Raw genomic sequence first — 22,177 nt, forward strand, 5'->3', positions numbered from 1 at the left:
AGAGACTCCTATGCTCCTCTGTGTTTGGCCTCGTCAGGCCTCTTTGAAATTTCTTGCCTCTCTAACCACTTTTGTAGCTATTCTGCCACCTACATATATGTGTATGTATAATATTTGTTGTATAATGTATAATGTGTGATCTGAGAGTTAATATTGGTAATTAAGATTGGAATAAGTGAATGTGTGTTTGCCTTTGCCAGGGCTATCAAGGAAAATGGGACTATCTGGTAAATTGCTGTCAATAAAACAGCTGTACATAGTGAATTTATTGTCATTCAATAAATTCTGACATGGTGGAAAGACACAAATGTGTTCTTCTGTTTCTGTCTTCTAGTTCTGTTCTAGTTCTTATAGTTCTATGTTTCTGCATAGTTCTAACACAAGACTCACTTTCTGTATAGACTCTATTGCTCCAACCAGAGGAAGCATGTCCCATTCATCTCCAGGTCTCCAAGGTCGTGTGGGATGACTCTAACATCTGGGTCTGAATCCCACTTTTACTGCTTGGTCCTTATGTTGTGGCACTCCAACTTTTATACTTGTGTTGAGGGCATAACTGTATCTTCTTTGATGCATGTGCCACATGCTATTGTGTAGAACAAAGGAGGAAGATTCTGGAGTGACTGCATAGTGCGGTTGATTGCCACCAGCTTTATTATTTCATTTTGTTTTTGTGGTGCTGGGGATCAAACCCAGGACCTTTGTCAAGCTAGGCAAGTACTCTACCACCGAGCCATATCACTAGGCCAGACACCATCATTCTTAACTCCAAAAATATCTTATGCTCAGTGAACTGTTGTGAGCATCATTTCCTTGTGCTTGATGAGTCTAAATGAATTCCTTCAGTAAGGAGGACTCCAAGGAGTGATAAAAATAAGATATTTGCAATGGCTGTTGCTAACAACTAGATATTTTGACCAAAGGATACTCTGTACTATCCAATGACTTTAACCAAAAGCTAGACAAATGGCCTCACGCCAATAAACTCTCAAATCCAGCAAGTATTTCCATACAATGAGCTTAATCTGTGACTCAAAGTCACCTTACCAGAGACCAGGGATCCTAAGTCTTGATGTGTAGAATCTATCATCATAGTTTCACATTCTGCTCAACAGTGATGGGTCATGGAGTTGAGGGTAGCAGATGTGGCAGAGGTTTTGGTGTCATCTAGCTTAGTTTTGACATAAGTTTAGAGTGTTTACACAAGTGCTAAGTAGTTTCTCCCTGTCTCAAGTGTCCAATTCACTCCAGTTTGTAGGAAACTTTTTTTCAGCTTGCGTCAGCTCAGCTTATAGGTGACGCCTGCTTTGTAAATCTGAAAGCTATAAATTGCTTTTTTCATAAAATGGGTCTGTGTTCTATAATGAAGGCATTTGAGAGAATTGACAAATAAGGGTTGGAGTGATATACAAAAAATGTAGAAATAACAGGTTTCGTTATGTTTTAAAAGTTTAGGTAAGCCTGAGAATCTCTGGGAGAGCTTTAAAAAATATGTAGATGTAAAATAGGGTCACAATCTTTAACTCTTCCCTTGGAAAGTAAATTTTGCAGCTTTTTCCACTAAGATGTGGAGTCTCTTTCTACTTCTCTCTTATGAAACTGGGCCAGACTTTGATTTCCTTCTGTCAATAGGATGCAGTAGAAAGGATTTTTATCAGTTTCACATTTGGGGCTCAAGGAGCTTTGGGTGCTTTCCTTTAATACTGTGTGCTGGGTATCCCAGCCTGTGAGGAGATGAAAAAGAATGGAACCAGGTTGTCCAAATAAGGCCATCCTAGCTCAGCAGCCCCCAGCCAACCAGCACACCAACGGCAGATATGTGAGTGAGCCCAGCCAAGATCAAAGGGCTAACCAGCTGGAACCAACTCAAGTTGGCAACCACTAGAATCATGAACTATAAACATGGTTGCTTGTTTTTCTGTTTTAAAAATATTTTATTTTTAATTTGTTATATTTTTAATTGACAAGTAATATTTGTATCTATTTATGGAATACAGTACAGTACATTGTTCCTCCTCCTCCTCCCCCTCCTCTCCCCCCCTCCCCCACCTTCTTCTTCTTTTGATCTTTTTGAGACAGGGTCTCCCTGTAGTCCCAGCCTGGAACTCGCTATGTAAACAAGGCTGGCCTTGAACTCACAGAGATCTGCCTGTCTCTGTCTCCTGAGTGCTGGGACTAATGGCGTGCACCACCATGCCTGGAACATTGCTCTTCTTTTAAGCCAATGAGTTTCAGGGACATTTGTTACACAGCAAAAGCTAACTGATACCTTAATGCTTGAGACTCATCCTATAAATCAGTTTAATTGGGCTAGGATAGATTTAATAGCATTATATTATCAAAGTTCTCTGGGTAGATCTCATGTGCAGTCTGAATTAAAAACCACTAGTCTAGACAAACAGACTTAGAAATCCATGGGGTCTGTTACAGTGGGTTGGGTCAAAGGTTAACCTAATGAGGTACTTTTGAAACTTGGGGATATCTAAATTAAAAATGAGGGCCTGAGTTTTAGTTTAGTTTGTACAGTGTTTGACTAGTATGTGTTCAATCCTTAGCACCATATAAACCAGGTGTAACAGAGCATGCTTGTGATCTCAGCACTTGGGACGTGAAGGCAGGGGGATCAGAAGTTCTAGATCATCCTCAGCTACACAGGGACTTCAAGGCCATCCTGGGATACATGAAACTCTGTTTAAAAACAACAACAACAACAAAAACCAAAAAAAAAAGGTAAAGAACTCTTTAACTCAGAGAGTAATAAGCCAAGATATGATGTATAAAAATATAAAGTATTCAACATATTGTGGCAGTGGAAGATGGAAGGGACTTCAGATGTCTTATTCTTTTTGTTGTTTTGGTTTTGTTTTCTGAGACAGGGTCTCTGTGTAGCTCCAGCTGGCCTGGAACTTGTTATGTAGATCAAGCTGGCTTCGATCTCACAGATTCACTGGCCTCCACCTCAAGACTGCTGGGATTAAAGGCATGTGCTACCACACCTGGCTTGGGTATCTTATCTTAACCTTATCTTTCTGCATTTGGAGAAGCTGATGCCCAGATCATTTACAAGACTTACTTAGAGCCACACAACTGAATTTTGGCAGAATCCCGGTTCCATATGAAGTCTCCTGGTCCTAAATATGTTTATGTGTTTTCTTTTACAGGGTGACAGTGGCATGATCTTCCTTTTGACTTGCCACATGTGATCTCATATTTGCACAAGGATAAGTCTAGAATAGGACTATCTCTAAAGTTTAATGGGCAAAGGATAAGACAATTGATGAGTCATCCCTAAGTTTTTTGTGATTGATAACAAGGATGACAAGATTTCTTGATCATAAAATGTACTCTGTCCTGCCAAGAATAGAAGCTGCAGTCTTACAAAGTAGAACAACTTTGCTGGTCTCTACAAAATCACAATGGGATTCAGTAAGAGGAAGAGTACTTATTTCTTTCTATCAAAAGAGAAAGAAGGGCCCACGATATGGCTCCTCAGGTTAAGGTGCTTGCCATCAACCCTGATGACCTGAGTTGAAATTCCCAGAATTCATATGCTGAAAGAGAACCAACTCCTGCAAATTGTCCTCTGATTTTCATAGTCACACACACACACACACACACACACACACACACACACACGCACACACGCGCACACACACACATGCACATGCACACACACATATACTAACCAACTAAATAAATAAATAAATAGATGTTTAAAAACAGAGGAAAGAAGGTAATTGAGCCATGGTCAATGAATTAAAGCAGTTTATTTGACATTAATTGCAGAATTTACAGCACTACCATTTAATGATAGGAATAAAAATAGAAAGAATCCAGTGTAAGCAACGTTGCAGACCAAACATCAAGGTGGGAAATGAGCCAGTGTGAAAATGCAATCAATATTCAAAGAAATCTTCCAAACAGAAAGGACTGGGGGCTTATGAAGGGGTGAGTACCCCTTTAGTGATGACACATGATCCTCATTCCTGCCAGGATTTCAGGGCAGCTACCAAACATTTACCCTGTTGTCCATGCCTGGAAAATCTTTCAGTACAGTGAGACTTAGTGTGTCTGAGACAAGGTAAAATCTGGATATAATATGCTTTGGAAATCTCAGGGTGAAAAGAAAGTAAGAATGTGAATCAGTGTTTGGGCATTCTTTTTGAAAACAGAAGAGAGTGTGAATTTTAGAGTGTGTATTCCTGGTTTTCAGCCTGAGGGGAATTAACTAAAGGGATTTTAGAAGGATTGACTAACATAATGGTCTAAAATTCTCCCCTCTGATTTTCCTGGAGGTAATGCCTATAAAAGCAAATAACAGAGCAAGAGGCAAGCATGTGACTCCATTGTCTTTGAATCTGGTTGAAGACCTATGACAAGCAGGTGGATTTCTACTAAAGGATTAGAGTTCTGGAATGGCCACCTAGAAGCAGAAAGCAGGGCTAGGTCTTTCACAGGGAGGTACTTGTGTCCCCCATGGTCTCTTGTGTCCCCCGTGGTCTCTTTCCCATTTTAAAACTTTAAAAAGAGCTGGGGCAAATTCTCTCCTACCTTTTCCCTTCTTTCATGACAGTCACCATTAAATACCATGAGGTAACAAACAGACTGGAAGGAAGGATTAAAGCCCCAAAGGCCAGCATATGAAATTAAATGGCGTTTATTTTTTAAACCAAAAATAAACACATTTGAAGCTAAGGCCAAATGTGAGACTTGGATCATGAGATCAAAACTGGGTAAAAGAAAACATATTTTGTTCTCATTTACGTGGGAGCAGTAAGAACTCACTGAGTGAGAAAGAATCTACAATATCTGTGCTAATAAAGTATTGAATTGGGTAGAAATACTCAAATAGGAAGAATGTGAAGAGGGGTAAGGCCCAAGCTCGTTCTCTGCAATGCAGGGAAACTCTTTAAGAAAAGCAAAGGATATAGAAGAGAAGTCACTAGAATGGTGGTCAGTTTCTGATTCCCCTTGCCATGACATTCTTTGGTATCCTAGATTTGTGGAGAAGAGACTGAACTGTTCTTGGATTGGGAGGAAAAAGTTAAGATTTGGTAGCTGAAGTTGGGGATTTTTAAAATGCTACCAAACACCAAGACTATGTATCATCTTGGTCCCTGTCTCCAAATTTCAGTAGCTCTTCATTAACTTCTCTTATGTGAGAAGCTTGTATTTTTGTTTCAGAAATTTCAATGTGTCAGGCTTATTTATTTATTTATTTATATTTATTTACAAGCTTTCATAGTGAGCAACTGGCTGGAACTATGTAGGCTTGTATGACACAAAGCGACAGAGGAAAGAAAGGAAATCGTATTTTTCCCTTTAAGAAAGCATCCACTAATTAAATAACTATCTGATGCCTAGGTAGCCTGTATACACTTAAACTTTCTTCCCAAGTAGCAGGCTCCCTGACCTAATCTGAAAAACTAAAGCTAAATGCCAAACAGAGCCAAAGCAAAGGGATATAGAGGGAAACGCAAGTTCTACAACTTTTAAAATAGAACTTTCAAGTAGAGATAAAATAGGCAACAATGGACTATGTTCTTGATGGGCTGGGTAGCTGTGGTTCAATCTTTCCCAAACAAGATTAATAGCACAGGTGACCTGCCTGGCCCCACTGAGATGAGACCAAAACACAGGGAGACAACGGGGTCTCTTTTCCCTCTTGCATGTTTCAAACCTAAGAATTGGAAAGCTAAAATATCACCCAGAAACAAAACGTTAGAAAACCATACCTTTGATTCTCAAAGAGTTAGCTCCAAAAATTAAAGATGGAAGCCAAATGGTATGCAGAGGATGGCTGGGAAGAAGTTACTGATTTGGAAGAGTTTCACCCTGGATTGAGTGTATACCTGGACCTTTTGCAGGTATCAAGATGGAAGAAAGTCCTTCAGTGATGGCCCAGGTGGAGCCAACCTGGCAGACCACCACAGCCCTGGGCTGACTGGGTACTTAGTGGTGCACAGAAAATGCAAGATCACCAAGTTCTCTTCCTTCCCTTTCCTATATGAATTGGGGTCTGCCTTCATGCTAGAATTTGCTCAAGGGATCTCAGAGAAGTGTTGGGGTGTCAAGAGATTGAGGTTGGAGAGTTTGGGCCCAGCTCTCTTTAAAGCTGACAGACATGGAACTCTCTTTCAAGTGCCCCAAACCTACCTTCTAGCCTGGGACCTTCCATTTATTTTTTCAGGCCAGGTCCACATGCTCCCATGAAGGTGAGAGAAAACCAGGCCAAGCTGAAGTAATTCCATAGTTCTCGAGTTTCCAAGGAAAAGGACATCCATTGGCACAAAGTATTGAGTAAAAACCCTTTAATAACAAAATAACATTCACAATGTATCTACTTCAGTTATCTGGAAAACTCAGCTTACACTTGATTCAACATATCACTTTCCACAAAGTTTAAAAAGAAGGACATGAAATGGCATAACAAAATATACCTTAAATTTCATAAGACAAGTCTTCTTGGCATATCCTAGTGAGCCAGACCCCTGTGTTGCTTGTAGTAAAAAGGGCTGGGCATACACATGTCTCAGACACCCCTCATTTTTCAAAAATGCATTTGAACTTTGTAGATACTACAACATCTGCATCAAGAGGAACAGTTTGCATGTTTGTGAGTGTGAAGAGAACTTACGGAAACAAATATTGACTTGATTTATTGCAGAAGAACATGTAAAGATTTCTGGAAGATTAAATACTAGTACAATCATCTATTGTCTTACAAAAGCCAATTTTAAAAGTCTTGTATCCATTCCCATCTTTGGCAAATTAATAAAAGGGAAACTAAAAAGACTATATTACAAAGCTTTCATTATCACAACCTACTTTATAAGGCCAAATGAAAATACATTTCTTTGCATCATCATTAATGAAAACATACCTCCAATATATTCACTGACAGACACACATGCAATACTCTACTGTCTGTTGGTGATTTCCAATATTTTGTATGGCATACTGATGTGTTCCCACTATTGTTTCCAATCTTCATTTTTTTCTGCAGAACTGTATGTATTTGATAGTTGATTTGGCTTTATGGGAAGCATACTGGTGTGGGAAAGAAATTCAAAACTTGCAAATCTCAGAATGCAAATATAAGAATACATTTGCCCAATTCATTGCAAATGAAAAACATTTTTTTGAGATAGATCACCAAGATTGGGGAATTTAAACCAACATAGTGTTTGTAAATTGGTTTTCAAAAATTCTCCTTATATTTCCCGTTAGATAGGTGTCATATTGTGGGTCAGGTAAGGAGTAAGCTAGAGTTACTTCTGACCCTAGAGATCAAAACCATGATAGGGCCACACCAACACAATTTTAGGGAATGGCCATGTACTTTTTGCCCATATCATAACTGGAAAAGTTAGTTCATTGGTAGAGATGTCCATGAGAGTGTGCTGAAAAGACCAGAGATGAATTATTGATATTGATGCCATATGAGCTTCTACTGGGAACTGACAATGAATCCTAGGAGAAACCACACACAATTGAAAATAGCCATTCCCATGTGAAAACTCAGGAAACTCAGACCTGGATGTACAAGGTTGAACAGGTCTGAGGCTATGAACATAAAGCCAAAATAACTCCTTTTAGTGGAAATGAAAAATGCAAAGGTGAGTTACTCTTCAACGCTCATTTTCAAACCCCTCTCAGATACAGTGACTTATCTAGGTTATGAGGATTCCAACTGTGGAATTCAATCTTGCTAACTCAAATGTGGGATGCCCTTTCTCATTATAAAATCCCAACCTGATTCAATCTGACTCATTTTGAAATCCCAACAGATGTAAAGGTATTTTTGAGGTGAGACATCTCCCAAGAAAACCAATATTATCACTGTCTGAGGCTGAACTGTGTACATTTTCACAGTTTAATGTATACACAACTGCTGCACGACTGCTAACAAACAGTAGGCGCCCATGCATAAATAATGTTCATTGAACCAAAGGGGAGGATCTAGTACAAAATGAAAAAAATGTTGCTATTAAGACCACAATGCATCACACTGCTAATTTTTTAGCCTCATGCATAAAATTATAGCACTGATTGGCAGTTGCTAATTATAATACTACACTGTTAACACAGAACAATTAATTGTTCAGACCAAGTAGCACAAGTGTAGAAAATAATTCTTTTTTTTTTTCTCAACAAAGCAAATGAACACAGATTGTTTCTTCAGCAAAATATGAAACTGTAAACTTTGGGCTCATTCTGCAACTTTCCCCAATTCAGAATAAATAAAATCCAAAGGTGGGGGAGAAGAAAAATAAAAAGAACATACATTTCATTTTTAAGCGCACATTTTCGTCTATTACAAAAGCACAACCTAAAACGTATAAAGCTTTTTTTTCTTTTTTCTTTTTTTAAATCACAGTTACCAAAAGAAACAGTGAATAATTTATTACATACGCTATAATAACATTACTCTAAACACTATTATCTATGAGGTATATCTGAGAAAATTCGGTAAGGAATTGCGCGGTCTGCATTGCCAACATGCCCAGGTTCATATTAAAGCTTTGGAACCATGAAGAACTAGAAAAGGGGGGAAACAGGGAGGTAGGAGGAGGAGACATAGAGAAAAAACCTTTGGTATTAGTACAAATCTTGTTCTTTGCAGGGTTGCATTGCAAAGCACCACAGTACAATAAGCCCACCAATTTACTGTATGGAGGCCCAGTTGAAGCTGAGGTATTCACAGGAAGGATTAAAAAAAGCACAGAGAGGTCCAGACTGGCTAAATCGTTGCTTTGGTTCAAGCAAGGCACTCGTCCCGTGGTTATGTCACACTTTGCAAGTGAAGCATGAGGCTGAGGGGGGATTGCTGAGGAGGGGTCTGCCAATTAGGATGTTTTCTGTGTTCAGGCTGCCATTGCTCTTTCTAGGTACTCTCTCCTGGGGGCTCAGTTGTAGGAAGGCTGGGGAAGGTGATGTTGCTCACAGGGGAGCACTCTGCTGCTTAGTGAATTTGTTGTCTCCCAGGTATTTGGAGAATTTTATTTCCAATGGAAATTTGGTGATCACCTGTTTGGAAGGAAGGCCTTATATGTTTGCCTTGTAAAGGGAGAATGTGATTCTTTGGACTCATCTAGCTAAGTAACTTTCACATTTGTCAGGATGGAACTTGGGGAAGGATAACTGGTCTGGGTATAGTGGCTCACAGTTATAATTTCAGTACTAGGGAAGCGGAGGCAGGAGAATAAGGAGTTCAAGACCAGCTTGGACTATATGAGACCTTGTCTCAAAGAAAGAAAAAAGAAAGAGAATGAATTTTTCCTACATCAACATGTCTGTTTTGTAAATTATTCTACTAGCCATAGAATCTACACTCTCTTGATGAACTGGTGAGCCACCTGGTCTTCCTTTCTTAGCTTTGTCTAACAGTCTCTTTAAAAACTCAATGATAACTATTGCATGAAATGTAAACGTGTAGTATTCAATAAAGAGCTATAAACTAGAGATGGGAATCTGTTTGTGTCTAAACCCTGCTTGACCAAAAGCTGAAGAAGTTTCATTGGCTAACATTCAAATCACTTGGATGAAAGATCATAATAGTGATTTAGTCGTTTAATAGAATCTAAAGACTAAAAGGAGACCAATTAATTTTTTGAAAAAGGAAAAAAAAGAGAGAAGCAATGGTAAGTAACCATTATTTAAACTGGCATATCCAGTCCTGTGACATTTTGGGGTCATCTTTCATTTACAATGAATATAATTTAGCATCAAACAATGTGAGGATTAAATTTCTCTTGTAAACAGAGTTGACCTAGAAGTGAAATGTGAACACCCTTAGGTGAAAAGAGAAGAGCTGACAGCTGGACTGTCCTGATGGAAAATAACGGTCAAGTTCCCTTTCTTGGTAAATACTGACTTTAAAATATTCATACTAACTAAACTCAATAGGCCAGGAGTTTTTTCCTCCTATCGATCAGAACTTTATTTTTATAATACTTTGTAATGGGTGGGTTCAAAAGTGATCATACTGTTTGGGTCAGTATGCTTCCCAGGACAGAAATCTCTGAGTGAGCCCTAGTATTTCAAGGTTGGCCATTTTACCAAGCAATATATCATATGTGACTTTGGATACATAATGATATAAGATACTGAAGCTGTCTGGGATTATTCTTAAAGGATAAAAATATTAATCCATAAATTCAGTCTCTGCTTGTTGCTCAAGGATTACCACTTTCCTATTTGACAGCATGTGACCAATGGAGAACAGGGCATAGGGGGTGGAGCAGGGGGCGTGGATGGACTTGGGCTGCGAAGTTGCTGGACTTGGATGACTACTTCAAGCCTCCTGGCCACAGGGAACTGGACTAAAGGAATACTAAGGTCCCTTCCAACTCTCCTATCAAATGCTTATTTCTATGGTTGCAATAGCTGGACATATTTCCCTGTGATAGCTCCAGGGGTACAGAGGTCATAGTAGGGCTGAAGGCCATCTCCAACCAGTCTTCTTCACCAAATTGGAACTGGAACTTTAAGGAATCCAATTACAGCAGCATCCCAACTTGCATCCTGAACACGTGGGAGGGGGCAGCAAATAAACACAAGAAACACAGAAAATATCCTTTTCCAGATTAGCAGCCACCATCACATAGAACATTATTTCTTTGGGGTTTCTGAGCTGTGGCTGTACATACCATATGTCAGAGAGAAGAGTTCAAATTAAAAGAGCACAAGCAAAATGCAGACCGCACAGAGAAAGAAATCTTTGGTATCTTTGGTGTCATCAACACGATTAAAATTACAAATGGAAAAAGTCAGTGAGGTAGCCTTCTTTGGTTCTCACTAGAAATAGAAAGTTTTTCCTTTTTTTTTTTTCCTTTTTTTCTGCTTTTTTTTTCCTTTTGTTGCTTTACACACACAGAGTTCTTTCTTGGAAGCAGCTAGTATAAGGGTTCTCTCTTTTTGGTTTATGATTTTTTTATTTATTTTTCCAGTTTCCATATAGAAGCCCCGAAATCCAGGCTGGTGAAGTAGGTCTCAGCTCGTGTTCTGAATGCGCAGGTTCGGGCTGAGCAGTCACTGCTTGTCCACAAAATCTGCTCTGTTGTTCTGACAGCAAACAAACTGCAGTGCTCTCTGTTGTTTTAAATAAAAAATATAAACTATACAGCGCATCTGTCACAGATGCTGAATAAGTTAAATAAATAAGTTACAATAGAAAGGCTCTGAGGGCCCCAATAATTAAGAAGGTGAAGTTTGCCTGGTACCAGGTGGGGCTGTGAACTTAAATTAAATAACTTAATAATCATTAAACTATTTTAAAAGATAATCCAAGAAGGAAAATACCCCAAATTGTTTTATATTTTTGTTTGTAACCTGTATTTCTTCCCTGTCTGTAACAGAATTTCACTGCTTTATAAAGCAAACTAAACTTCAGGAGTATTATAGCTAGGTTTTGCATCTCAGATGCACCACTGCTCTAGATTTTTGATAAATAAGAACAAAGAGTAAAATCAAACTAAGGAAAGAGGATTAAATAATTATTCAAATCCTATAGACTATAATACAAGAAACTAATTTCAATAAATTAAGAACATTAATGGTACTTATCTTGTTGGGTCACAATTAAAAGAGACAAGTTAAAAAATTTCTGGGGGTGGGAGAGACTGCCTTCATTTTTCAATGTACAAACATGTCATTTCTTCCTATATTCTAAGTGAAAATAAAACAGGAAAGTATAACCTCTAAAGCTTTCTCACATTAAAGACCATTTGTATGTGACAAGCATGAGAAAGAAATCACCACTCCCCATTAGCTAATGCAGCCTCCATAAGGCCACACTACCATTGTTTCAACCCTGGAAACCAGAGCCCATTTTCTCCCATTGGTTTGCAATTGACTTTGCAATTTTTTTCCTTCTCTCTCTCTTTCTCTCTCTCTCTCTCTCTCTCTCTCTCTCTCTATCTCTCTCTGTTCTTTTTTATTTTGGGGTCTTTGGATTTAGCTTTAGTTATGAGAAATCCAGAATAAAGCTATTCAACCAAAGTCATCAAGCATCTAACACAGATGATTAAATAATATCCAAGGTTCCATTATCAGTTGTTTGTCTTGGATGTACCCAAAATGAAAGTAATTCTAAGTATACATAATAAATGAAGATGCTGGGATACTTTTTCTTACATTCCTGCACTTTGGTTTTCAGCATTAGAATAAATCACAAAGACAAGATACATGGTAAAATTATCACATATCTGTTACAAGATGATTTGAAATTTATTTATTGTAACAGAGTACAGTATATATGTATTAAGCATGTCTGTACACACTTATATGTACATGGTCTAGATACATCTAGGCAATGTGTGTGGATATTAAGAGAACTATGAAAAAAGATGTTGAAATATGTATCTAGATCTGTGTACATCCAAGCCCACAGACTATATAAAGTGTTAGGCAAACTTATGTACCAAGGTTTATGCCATGTGAAATGCCTGTTGCTAATAACAGAGTCAAATGGAAGACTCCCATGGAATGACCAAATGTGTAGTGACATGGTATTTTTTCCCTTTATACACGTTTTCTCCACTGAAAACATATTAACCAGTTAGTGTCCATCAACCTAACTCAAAGCCTACAAGGGAAAGTTTGGGCTATAGCTTTTACGGCCCACAGACTATTGGAGTCACTTGGGTATCTGAGGTAGATAGGCACTGAAGGTCCTAGGGACTCACACCATATAACCCATCAGCCTCAATGATATCTTGCATCTATCTATGTGAAGTCCTATGTTATTTTAATAATTACTTTTGTGTTTAGTAAGTACTTGGGACTTTCTAAAACAAATAAACAACCCTCTACTTTGCAAAGAAACAAATAATTTATAGAAAATAGTTATTGTAGCATCCATATTTAAACCCAGCCACCTGGAACATCATTCTTCTCCAGTGAGGATTTTTGTGGCCTTATTTTAAAACCAGAATCTTCTGTTGGTTAATGGTAAAAAATGGTTAAGCTATACAGTTTTGAAAATAAATATCAAAAGACATCACTATGTCAGCTCTTGCCCTTCTTTTCCAACCATTCAACTCCCTCTTCTTGGTTAGGCTAACAAGTCTGAATCAAGTATCAACAATAAGGACAGTAAAAAGTCAGCTCTGATCTATTAGGAATCTAGAAGGGCTACTGCTAAAGTAGTGTTTGGGGCCTGTAGTCAGCCTTAACCACAGCCGGTGTCTACTTTTCTACAGATCTTAATAGGCTTCATTTATTCTTTAACAACCTCGGAACTCAGTCTGTTCTTAGATTTTGAAAAATTCAAAATAGACAACCCCCTGAAGACCGAAGTTTCCTCCAAAGGTGTATTTTCATGCTACTTCATAGTGTTCAGAAAAAAAAAAAATGAGTCCACTGACATTTTTGAAAATGGAAAGTTTCTCCTTGTACCTATGTAATAGTGATTATTTCTTTTAAAATATGCTCAACATTAATTTACTGGCACTGAGAGTTGATTATTTAAAATTGATTATTTATAGTTAGCTTTGAAGTTCACTGCTTTACTTAGAAAAGTGTGTTTGTGCATGCGCGCACGTGCGTGTGTGTGTGTGTGTGTATGTGTATGTGTGTATTTAACAGGATTAGTTAACTTCCTAGTTTTCATTTTATTTTAGCTTAAAATGATAATAAGCTTGGATTTCCAAGTCCAAAATTACCAAAAGCCTTTGGGAAATGAGAGGCTATATATGAAACTGATTTTTGCAGAGAAAGTGCCATGTTGGGCTTCCTAGCTCAGACTGTATTGCTATGTGCACAAGCTAAACACTCTTATTACATTTGGAAAAAGCTTTTAAATAATGGCATTGAGTTTTATTACTGCTGTTGCTTTCATTTTTTAAAAGAAATATATTAACTCTGTTTAAAAAAAATCTGGAAATGAAGGAATTTTATCCCCAGAACTATAATCACATTGAAAACAAAAATAAAGCCTAATTATGTGAAGGCTTAAAGAAAAACATCTTCTACTCAACAGCTGTGAGCATTTGAATTTCTGTCACCCCAAGAATGTGAAACTGGGTTGTGAACTGTTCTTCACATTGATGCTTAGTTACTGATGGCTGAGGGATGCCTGGAACTTCTCTTGAACTGAGGGGGTAAACTCTAGACTATAACCAGTTCCAAATGGCTGTTTTCTCTGAAACTATTAATTTAAAACAAAAATGTAAAGGCTTTGAGGAAAAACACTGAATTCTAACCTTTCAGGATAGAAATTTTTTTCTTTTTGATTTCTAATAAATTGATACTGTGTAGGGCTTAAAGTTTTGACACATATGTGCAGGTGCACATATACATTTATAGATGTATGTAACTTCTTAATCAAGTATTCTTTCTGGTATGATTTGGTAAGAGACATCAAGAGTCTTTGGAGGAAGACTGTTGCCTTTATCTTTCACACATGGCATCTTCTCTGGTCACCGAGACCTGAATCTGACCAGTGTTGAAATGTCAGTTCCCAAAGGCAGCCTTGTTGGCCTACACATCCTAGATAATGCAAAAACCCAAATGCTGTTATTAGTGTGTCAACGAATACCAACCAAATCAAGAGGCTTGGTTCCTTAATCTGATCTCAAGAAGAGCCACTATTTCCAATGGTCACAAGTCACAAGGACTCATTTAGAAATGCCCATGTTAAAATTCATATGACCAACCCATAATGGGAACAATCCCTGATGAAACATTTTTTTTTCTTGGTCCTTTGACAAAAGATCTGTGGAGTATAAGTGAGGAACAAAGGGAAACAAGGGGCAAGTGAAGAAGCCATCCCCCAGGCAGGGCAGATTACAAAAATCACAGAGAGCCACACTCTCTCAGTGATGCCCCTACAAACCACACCCACATGGGGGGTGCCCCAGAAACCACACCCACATGGGGAGAGTCAGGAAGTGACACAGAGAATGCTGTGGCTTTCCAAGGAAAAAGAATCTGAGACACTCCCCCAAATCTGCTGTATGTCTTTTTTCCAGGACTGAGATACCTCCCCCTTACAACAACACTGTCCCACCCCAGTGCCGGCTATGGTTGTACACAGGCTTGTCAATGCAAATTGGTAATTACCACCCTGAGGAAACCTGATCAACCCATTGCAACAGGAACTGGACTTCCCCGCGAGAAGTCCCTGGTGGATCTGCTCACCGAGAGGAATCTAGAACACCCTGTGAACAGGGTATCTCCTGGAAAATGGATTTCTGGGTGGGCATCATATTCTATAGCTGATGGGAATGGACTATTGAATATTCCCAGCAGTGACAGAAGATGAGTCCCCAGCTGCCAGTGGCCTACCTCTGGGCCAGTGCGGTAAATGAATCTTTCTTATCACCTTGATCATGTTTGAAGCATGGAATAGAGACGACTAAATACAAATAAAACTCACTTATACCAGAAATTCATTCATCAACAAGTTAAATGTTGAAATGCTTGAACTTGACTTTCAAACGTTTCTAGAAATTGACATAGACATATGAATGCTACCAATCATCCACAGTGGTAAATTAACTCTGGATGGCATGAGAAATAAGCACAGTTGTGAGCTGCGTACTCAGCAAATGGAACATGTGACAAAAAGAAGACACAAATTTGGACAGCAAAACTTTTGGGTTATCACCAATGCAAGTTGATCTGTATATGTACCCATATAGTATATATATCTTTCTTTAGAAATGCAACTTTACAGCTGATTTTTTTTAAAAAGCTAATAGAAAAGTAGAAACTGGTAATTCTTTTTACATGTTTCCCCACCCCCAAATGAAGCCCTGTTAAGATGTGGCAATCACATGAAGATGAGGCTATAAATTCCTCTATAAATTCTTTGGTTCTGTGACTCCAGAGAGGCTGTGTCACCCAGACTCCTATCCCTGACCCCCATTCCCCTTCCCTCCCCGATGATGAGACTCTGAACATAGAAGGAACCAAGTCTAAGGGCTAAGCAAAGAACATTCAAGTGACAGTAGCAATTCCCAAGCTCTACTGAAGAGAGAGAGAATAATTCAGTATCCCAACATCTTAAACTTGGACTCATGGAACCTTTAGGGGATTCCATGTTGGGGTAAAAAGCCATAAAACAAAATTAAAGGGAAACAATAGAATCAAACAAATAACCCTTTCCTTTTGTTGCTCAAAGAAACAAAATCGATTACCTTTGTACAGATCAATGACGCTATAAGTATTTTAGCCAGGCAAAAGGAGATAATGAACTGAAACAAAAGTTGCGAGAATCCTCATCTTTGGTATTGTAGCTGTTGAGGTTTCTGTTGCTCTGTTCCGTGTTCTTTTGAAAAACTGCATAGGCACAAATTAAAGACAATCTTCAACTTTCAGATTACCATGTGAGTTGTCAAACGAAGCAGCAGCCACGGAGGCTTTTCTGTATTTTCATTCTTGTCTCAACCCTTTCTTTCAAATCTGCTTCCAAAAAAATGTCCCAAGAAGTCTGTTTGAACACAGTGTGTCTTCATCTTTTTTTTTTTTTTTTTTAATTCTGGCGTGCTTTCTTCTTGTTGGTAGTGATTTCCACTGATTTATGGATTCATTTATTCATTTAATGGGACAGTTCTGTTTGTTGCAGAAGTAGGTGCAGAAAAAGTTTCTTTGGTTTCGATTAAGTAATTCATACAAAAGTCAGTCTCAAGTGTCTGTAAGGAATCATTGCAGCGTTTGGCTTGCTTTGAACACCCCCACGGTGCCCACCTGGGGCCATTCACTGGTAAATATGCACATCATGACCTTTGCAATCTCCCAGAGTTCTGCAGGCCCTCTTCCATTTGCTATGGGAAGGTGACAACCAGAGCTGGCGTGGTGAAGCCACTGCCTGGGTGGCTTGGATAACGTCCTTGGCATTGCTGGTCCACTCAGCCAGATGGTGAGCCAAATGCAAGAGCCGAATGCCATTAGGAGTTACAGAGGTGTTCTGATTTCTAAAAGTAATCACAGTATGTTTAGGCTAGAAAATGGCAGGTAATACATGTCTTTGGTATGCAGTATTCTGCTTCTTTGGTGTGCTGTGTTTTCTCCAGATTTAGTCAGCTGTTTTGCATGGATGAGTCAACAATGGAAGAGAGTTAGGACTAGATGACAGTATGGTGGTTTATTAACTTACTTCTTTCTAGAAAATACTGGAAACACCCCCACTAATGGGATGGAACGACACAAATCAGAAAGAAGAATGAATGGTAGTCACAATATGCATAGGTGGAGCTGGGTGACTAGCAAATCAAGGATACATTATGATCTAAAAAAATCTAGATCTTTTAAAATGTGATTGCTCCTGTACCGTAACAGTTAAACTGGCCTCCTGAGTGTGCAGCTGCGTTATGTACAAACAAAATTTGTAGCAAACTGCAAAATGTGCTTGAAGCCATATTCCCAACGATCCCTAATGACTTCACAACAATGAAGACGGATCTAAACCGTCTTGAAAAACCGGATGCAGTGAAACCAGAACCTTCCTTCCTTCTGTTTATCTTTGTTGTGCTTGATACTTTGAGCTCAAGTGAACTGATTTTTTTTTTTTTTTTTTTTTGACGGATCCAAAAGACCACACGAGATTTCCAGGAGGTAAAGAAAAGAAAAATTGTAAACTGTGATTAATTTAAAGCTTTCTAAACCATTCAGTGAAAAGATGCCTGAGTTGGAAAAACAGGTCCTTGGATTTTTTTATTTTAAACTTCCATATTTAAAACTTGTGCTCAGTAATTACCATTCTGATTTTTTTAATGTTATGGCTGAGAATTTTGGTGCATGATGATACAGTGAGGCTAAACACTTGGAAAGCAAATGAGGTCTTTCTTACTGTTAGATTCTTCTCTTGTTGTAGTGTCTTGGAAGTCTAAACTTATTGTCCTTACTTGGGCCAAATTCCCAATTATTTGTGGGAAAAGAACGCAAGAGGTTGTCAGGACCCAGAGAGGGACTGTTGATGCTTGCAGCATTGGTTGACACCATGCTGTAATTAACTTGCTTCAGGAAGGCCCCATTTGGATCTCTGGGATGCTTAGCATGCTCAGAGGATAGTGTCTGGTTCAAAAAAATTAGTTTTCAGCTTGCACTTGAACTCTGTAGCCATTAAAAACAAAACAAAATAAAAAGAACACCTGGCCTATGATTACAGCTAGAATAGAAGTTTCAAGAGAATTGTGCTTTCAAGTCACCAGTGAAGGGCCCCAGCTAAGAATCCGATGTCTTTTCTCCTCTGTGTTTCTTTTGGTATCTGTTGTCCTCTTTTGGAGGTGACTTGTGCCCAGGTGAGAGTCCTTGCATCATGCTTTGGTACAAGTGCTGGAGGTGGATGAAGAGCCCCCAGTGCTCAGGTCATCTTGCCACTTCTCCAGGCTGCGGCGCCGGGCATTCATGAAGAAGTTACTGACTGTGGTCAGCTCCAGCCCCAGCTGCTGAGAAATGGTGATCTGCATTTCCTTCGATGGGCGCTTGTTCTCCTTGAAGATGGCGAAAAGCGTTCGGCGTTGGAGGTCGGTGAACACCAGGCGGGATTTCTTCTGGGAGTTGTTCCTGTCTTTGTTTGGTTCTTGCTCTTTGCGTTTGCATGCTTGAAGAGAAGAGAGAAAGAAAAGGAATCAGTGGCAGTATGAGGACCTGGCGGGAAAAGTGATCCATTGAAAACATTGACAAAGTGTACAGGGGATGTAAACCATTAAGCTTTATTGTGCAGATTGCCTGGCTGTCAATAGCCAGCCAACCCAGTCCATCTGAGTGATGGAAGGCATCAGTTAGTAAGTGGGGGTGGGAGAAAGGAGAAGCCAGGGCTGCTTCGCATAGTCTGGTTTGGAACCCACTCAAGTTGTCTTTCTGTTTTACCCTGGTCCCCTAGAACACTGAAAATTTCTTATCTCTCAAATCAGGCATGGTGAAGGAAGTAAAGAACCTCCTCATCACAGGGAGGGCTGGCAAGAGGGTTCCTTTTTCATGTTCACCCTCTAGAAGTGTTTTCAGATGAGCGGAAGTTACCCTCTGGAGTGAAAACTTAGAAGTGTTTTGTCGCCTCCTTCCCATCAAGACTTCTATCCACATGACTCCAAGAATTGTAAACAGGATGAAAGTCAACTTGAGAGAATGATCATATCCTGACCCAAATCCTGTCAATCCAAACTTTTTAAAAAATCATGAGGGGCTGGAGAGATGGCTCAGCGGTTGGGAGGACTGACTGCTCTTGCAGAGGACCTGGGTTTGATTCCCAGCACCCACATGGCGGCTATGAACTGTCCTTAACTCCAGTTCCAGGGGAATCTGAAGCTCTCTTCTGACCTCCACGGCATTGCACAACATGGGTGCACTCACATGCATGCAGGCAATACACTCATACACATAAAATGAAAATAAATAAAAATATTTTTTTTAATTCATGAAAAAAATTGGTTTAGCCAATTCTATTTTGACTACTTTAAAGTACAGCCAATATAAGAAGACATGTGTGGGGTGAGGTAAAAGTGGAGGAAGAAGCCCAAAGTTACAATGACAAGTTTTAGGGTCCTAGATATGTCTGTTGCTAGTTCATGAAGAGTCTCTGGTTTACTAGAAGAGAATGTCCATACCTGATTCACATAAGCATCTAGGACGTTATACTTCATGTCATTACTTGTCCCCCAGCCTGAAACTTCTTAGGCAGTGGCCAAATCTGTGTAATATTCCCAACTGACTCTTTTTGGAGTAAGGACATAGGGCACGATCTGCACAGAGGTGATAAATGGTTATCTTGACTCAGGGAATTAGTGCACTTCCCAAATAGATATGGCTACTCAGAGAAGTGGCTCATAAGGGTTAAATAATATAGTTCCTACAATCACAAAGTTGAGACATGAGGACCTGGGTTAAAAAGACTTGAAAGAAATCTCAGCTTCCTTGAAGCATTACAGTCTTAACAGTGTCATGGGGGAAAGACCAGAAAGAGATGGAGGACCTGGCTGGGCAGCCTCCTCTAGAATCAAATTCTACTGGATATCTCACTCCCCAGGTTAGAAATCTCCACTGTTGGGCTGACCTGTCCCCCCTGGACAGCACTCAGGGTGGTGAGCAGATGTACTGGTGTGTAAGAGTACCTAGGCCTTCATCTAGGCATTTCCCGCCCATTGTGTTCTGCACAGTCACTTCAGGGTACTTGGGGACTATCCTTCCAGAGGTGAGGATTTGCTGTATATCTTTACCAAATTTGTCTGCTGAAATCCTAGTCCCCCAGGGGGTGATATTGGAAGGTGAGGCTTTTGGGAAGTGAGTAGGTCATGGGGGTGGAGCCCTCATGAATAGGACAAGTGCTCTTACAAAAGTGAGCGAGACTAGTGAGTGCCTTCCAATGTGTGGGGACACATTATGATGCCATCATCCATGAACAAGAAAGCAGACCCTTGCCAGACATTAATTTTGACAGTGCCTCAGTCTTTTACTTTTCAGTCTCTAGAACTGAGAAAAACGAATTTCTGTTGTTACAGTACAGCTTATGATATTTTGTCATAGTTTCCAGAATGGGCTGAAACAGGATTTAATCTGAGGACAACACTCCTGGAAAAGAGGCCCTGGAAGCTGAACTTACCCTCACTTAACTGGCCACCTTCCCTGGAGGATGTGGCACACAGGAAGAAAAAGGACTCACTCCTGAAGTATATGATGTGACACCACCCTCAAAGGGCAGCAGGAAGAGGAACCTCTAAGAGGCAAACTTCTGGGGCATGCCAGTCTTGCTAAACAATTTCTTACTAGTATTTCTTTCATTAAAAAAATTAATCATATTATCTTCCAAAATTAAATATATCCACACAAAAACTATTTGTTCCTATCTTAAATCCCATTCTCTTGAGGGAGGGTTGTCTAGGATTTTCTCATGAGGGAAAGTTCCCTGGTAATGGCAGGTTAGACAGAAGGTACTGAAATCTTTTCCAGTCCCCCCCTTACCTGCTCCCTGCAGTCTTGCCAAGAACACTTCTTTGTTCATCTCCACTCATACCCCTGGGTTCTTACATCTTGTTGAATTATGTGAATTCCTGCCTGGCTGCCCAAACTTCAGATGAGACTCTCCTGCAACATCTCAGACCATCTACAGAAACACTTCTGACTTTAGGGTGTGTAGGAGTCATCTGGAGAGCTCATTAGAATTGCAGATGTATCCAATTAAAAAAAAAAGTCTTAAAAAATGCAGACCTGGGGCTGGAGTGATGGCTCAGTGGTTAAGAGCACTGGCTGCTCTTGCAGAGGTCCCGGATTTGATTCCTAACACCCACATGGCAACTAACAACTGCCTGGAACTCCAGTTCCAGGGGAGACTGATGTCCTCTTCTGACCTCCATGCACAATGCAGGACATGTATGCACTTACATACATGCAGGCAATACACTCATACACACACACACACACACACAAATAATAATAACAATAATAATAATAATAAATAAAAATTTAAAAATGCAGCCGTGGCTGCAGGTAGGCTGGGGTGGGGGCCTGAAATTCTGCATTTCTCATTAACTCTTAAGTGATGCTGTCCCCAAAGGTCCATTGAGTAACTTGATCTCTAAAAGCTCAGAAGACCATCTGTTGCATGGAAAGTCTGTTGACTGGAAAGCTCTCTGATTTGATGTGCCTGGGTTCAAATCTCAACTCCCACCACCACAGTATACGTAACCTCTCAGGACCTGTCTTCATCAACCAAATAAGGAAATCACAGTGCTTACCTCTGGAGGAGGCTGAGGTAGTATGGGCAAATGCTTCTCATCCTTCCTCACATTGGATTACCCCAGCAGCCCTGAGCTAGACAGATCAGGCAGAATGATTTTCCTCTTAAAAGGATATTAGTGGAGATCCAGACAGTGAGCGTAATGGTCCTAGACCACATTTCAGGGCAAAGCTGCATTCTCCTCTGGGGAATAGCACTTGTCATGTCCTACTGCAAGTGGAGGGGCCTCTGTGCAGAGCAGTACGTGGGACTCTACTTCAGTACTTCTGAGGCAGTATTTTGCTTTTACACTCCCCCCAGGTCCTTCTGAGATCTTGGAACTATTGTGCATGGCCACAGAGCCATTTCATACCCCAAGACCACCAACCTTATCCCATTTTCCTGGTGCTGAGCCTTCATCTGGAGGATGCTGAATAAATAGTGATGTGTGGTTATCATCTGTTAACAAAATCTGGGCAAATAGCTTCTGTAAGCATTTACTGAAGTCCTCTGCCAACT

The 22,177-nt window shown here is 39.7% G+C and overlaps 1 protein-coding gene across 1 annotated transcript in view; it reads right to left on the reverse strand.

Annotated features, from left to right (window-relative positions):
* Positions 1-3,748: 3,748 nt before the first annotated feature.
* The window catches only part of Onecut2 (one cut homeobox 2), a 57,990-nt gene continuing 39,561 nt past the window's right edge, over positions 3,749-22,177 (reverse strand). Inside the window, 1 exon segment of the mRNA XM_008855383.3 lies at positions 3,749-18,550. Coding sequence (XP_008853605.3) covers positions 18,264-18,550 — 287 coding nt within the window. The 3' untranslated portion in view covers positions 3,749-18,263.

The sequence above is a fragment of the Nannospalax galili genome, unplaced genomic scaffold (assembly GCF_000622305.1).
Source record: "Nannospalax galili isolate Female #2095 unplaced genomic scaffold, S.galili_v1.0 scaffold567, whole genome shotgun sequence".
NCBI lineage: Eukaryota > Metazoa > Chordata > Mammalia > Rodentia > Spalacidae > Nannospalax > Nannospalax galili.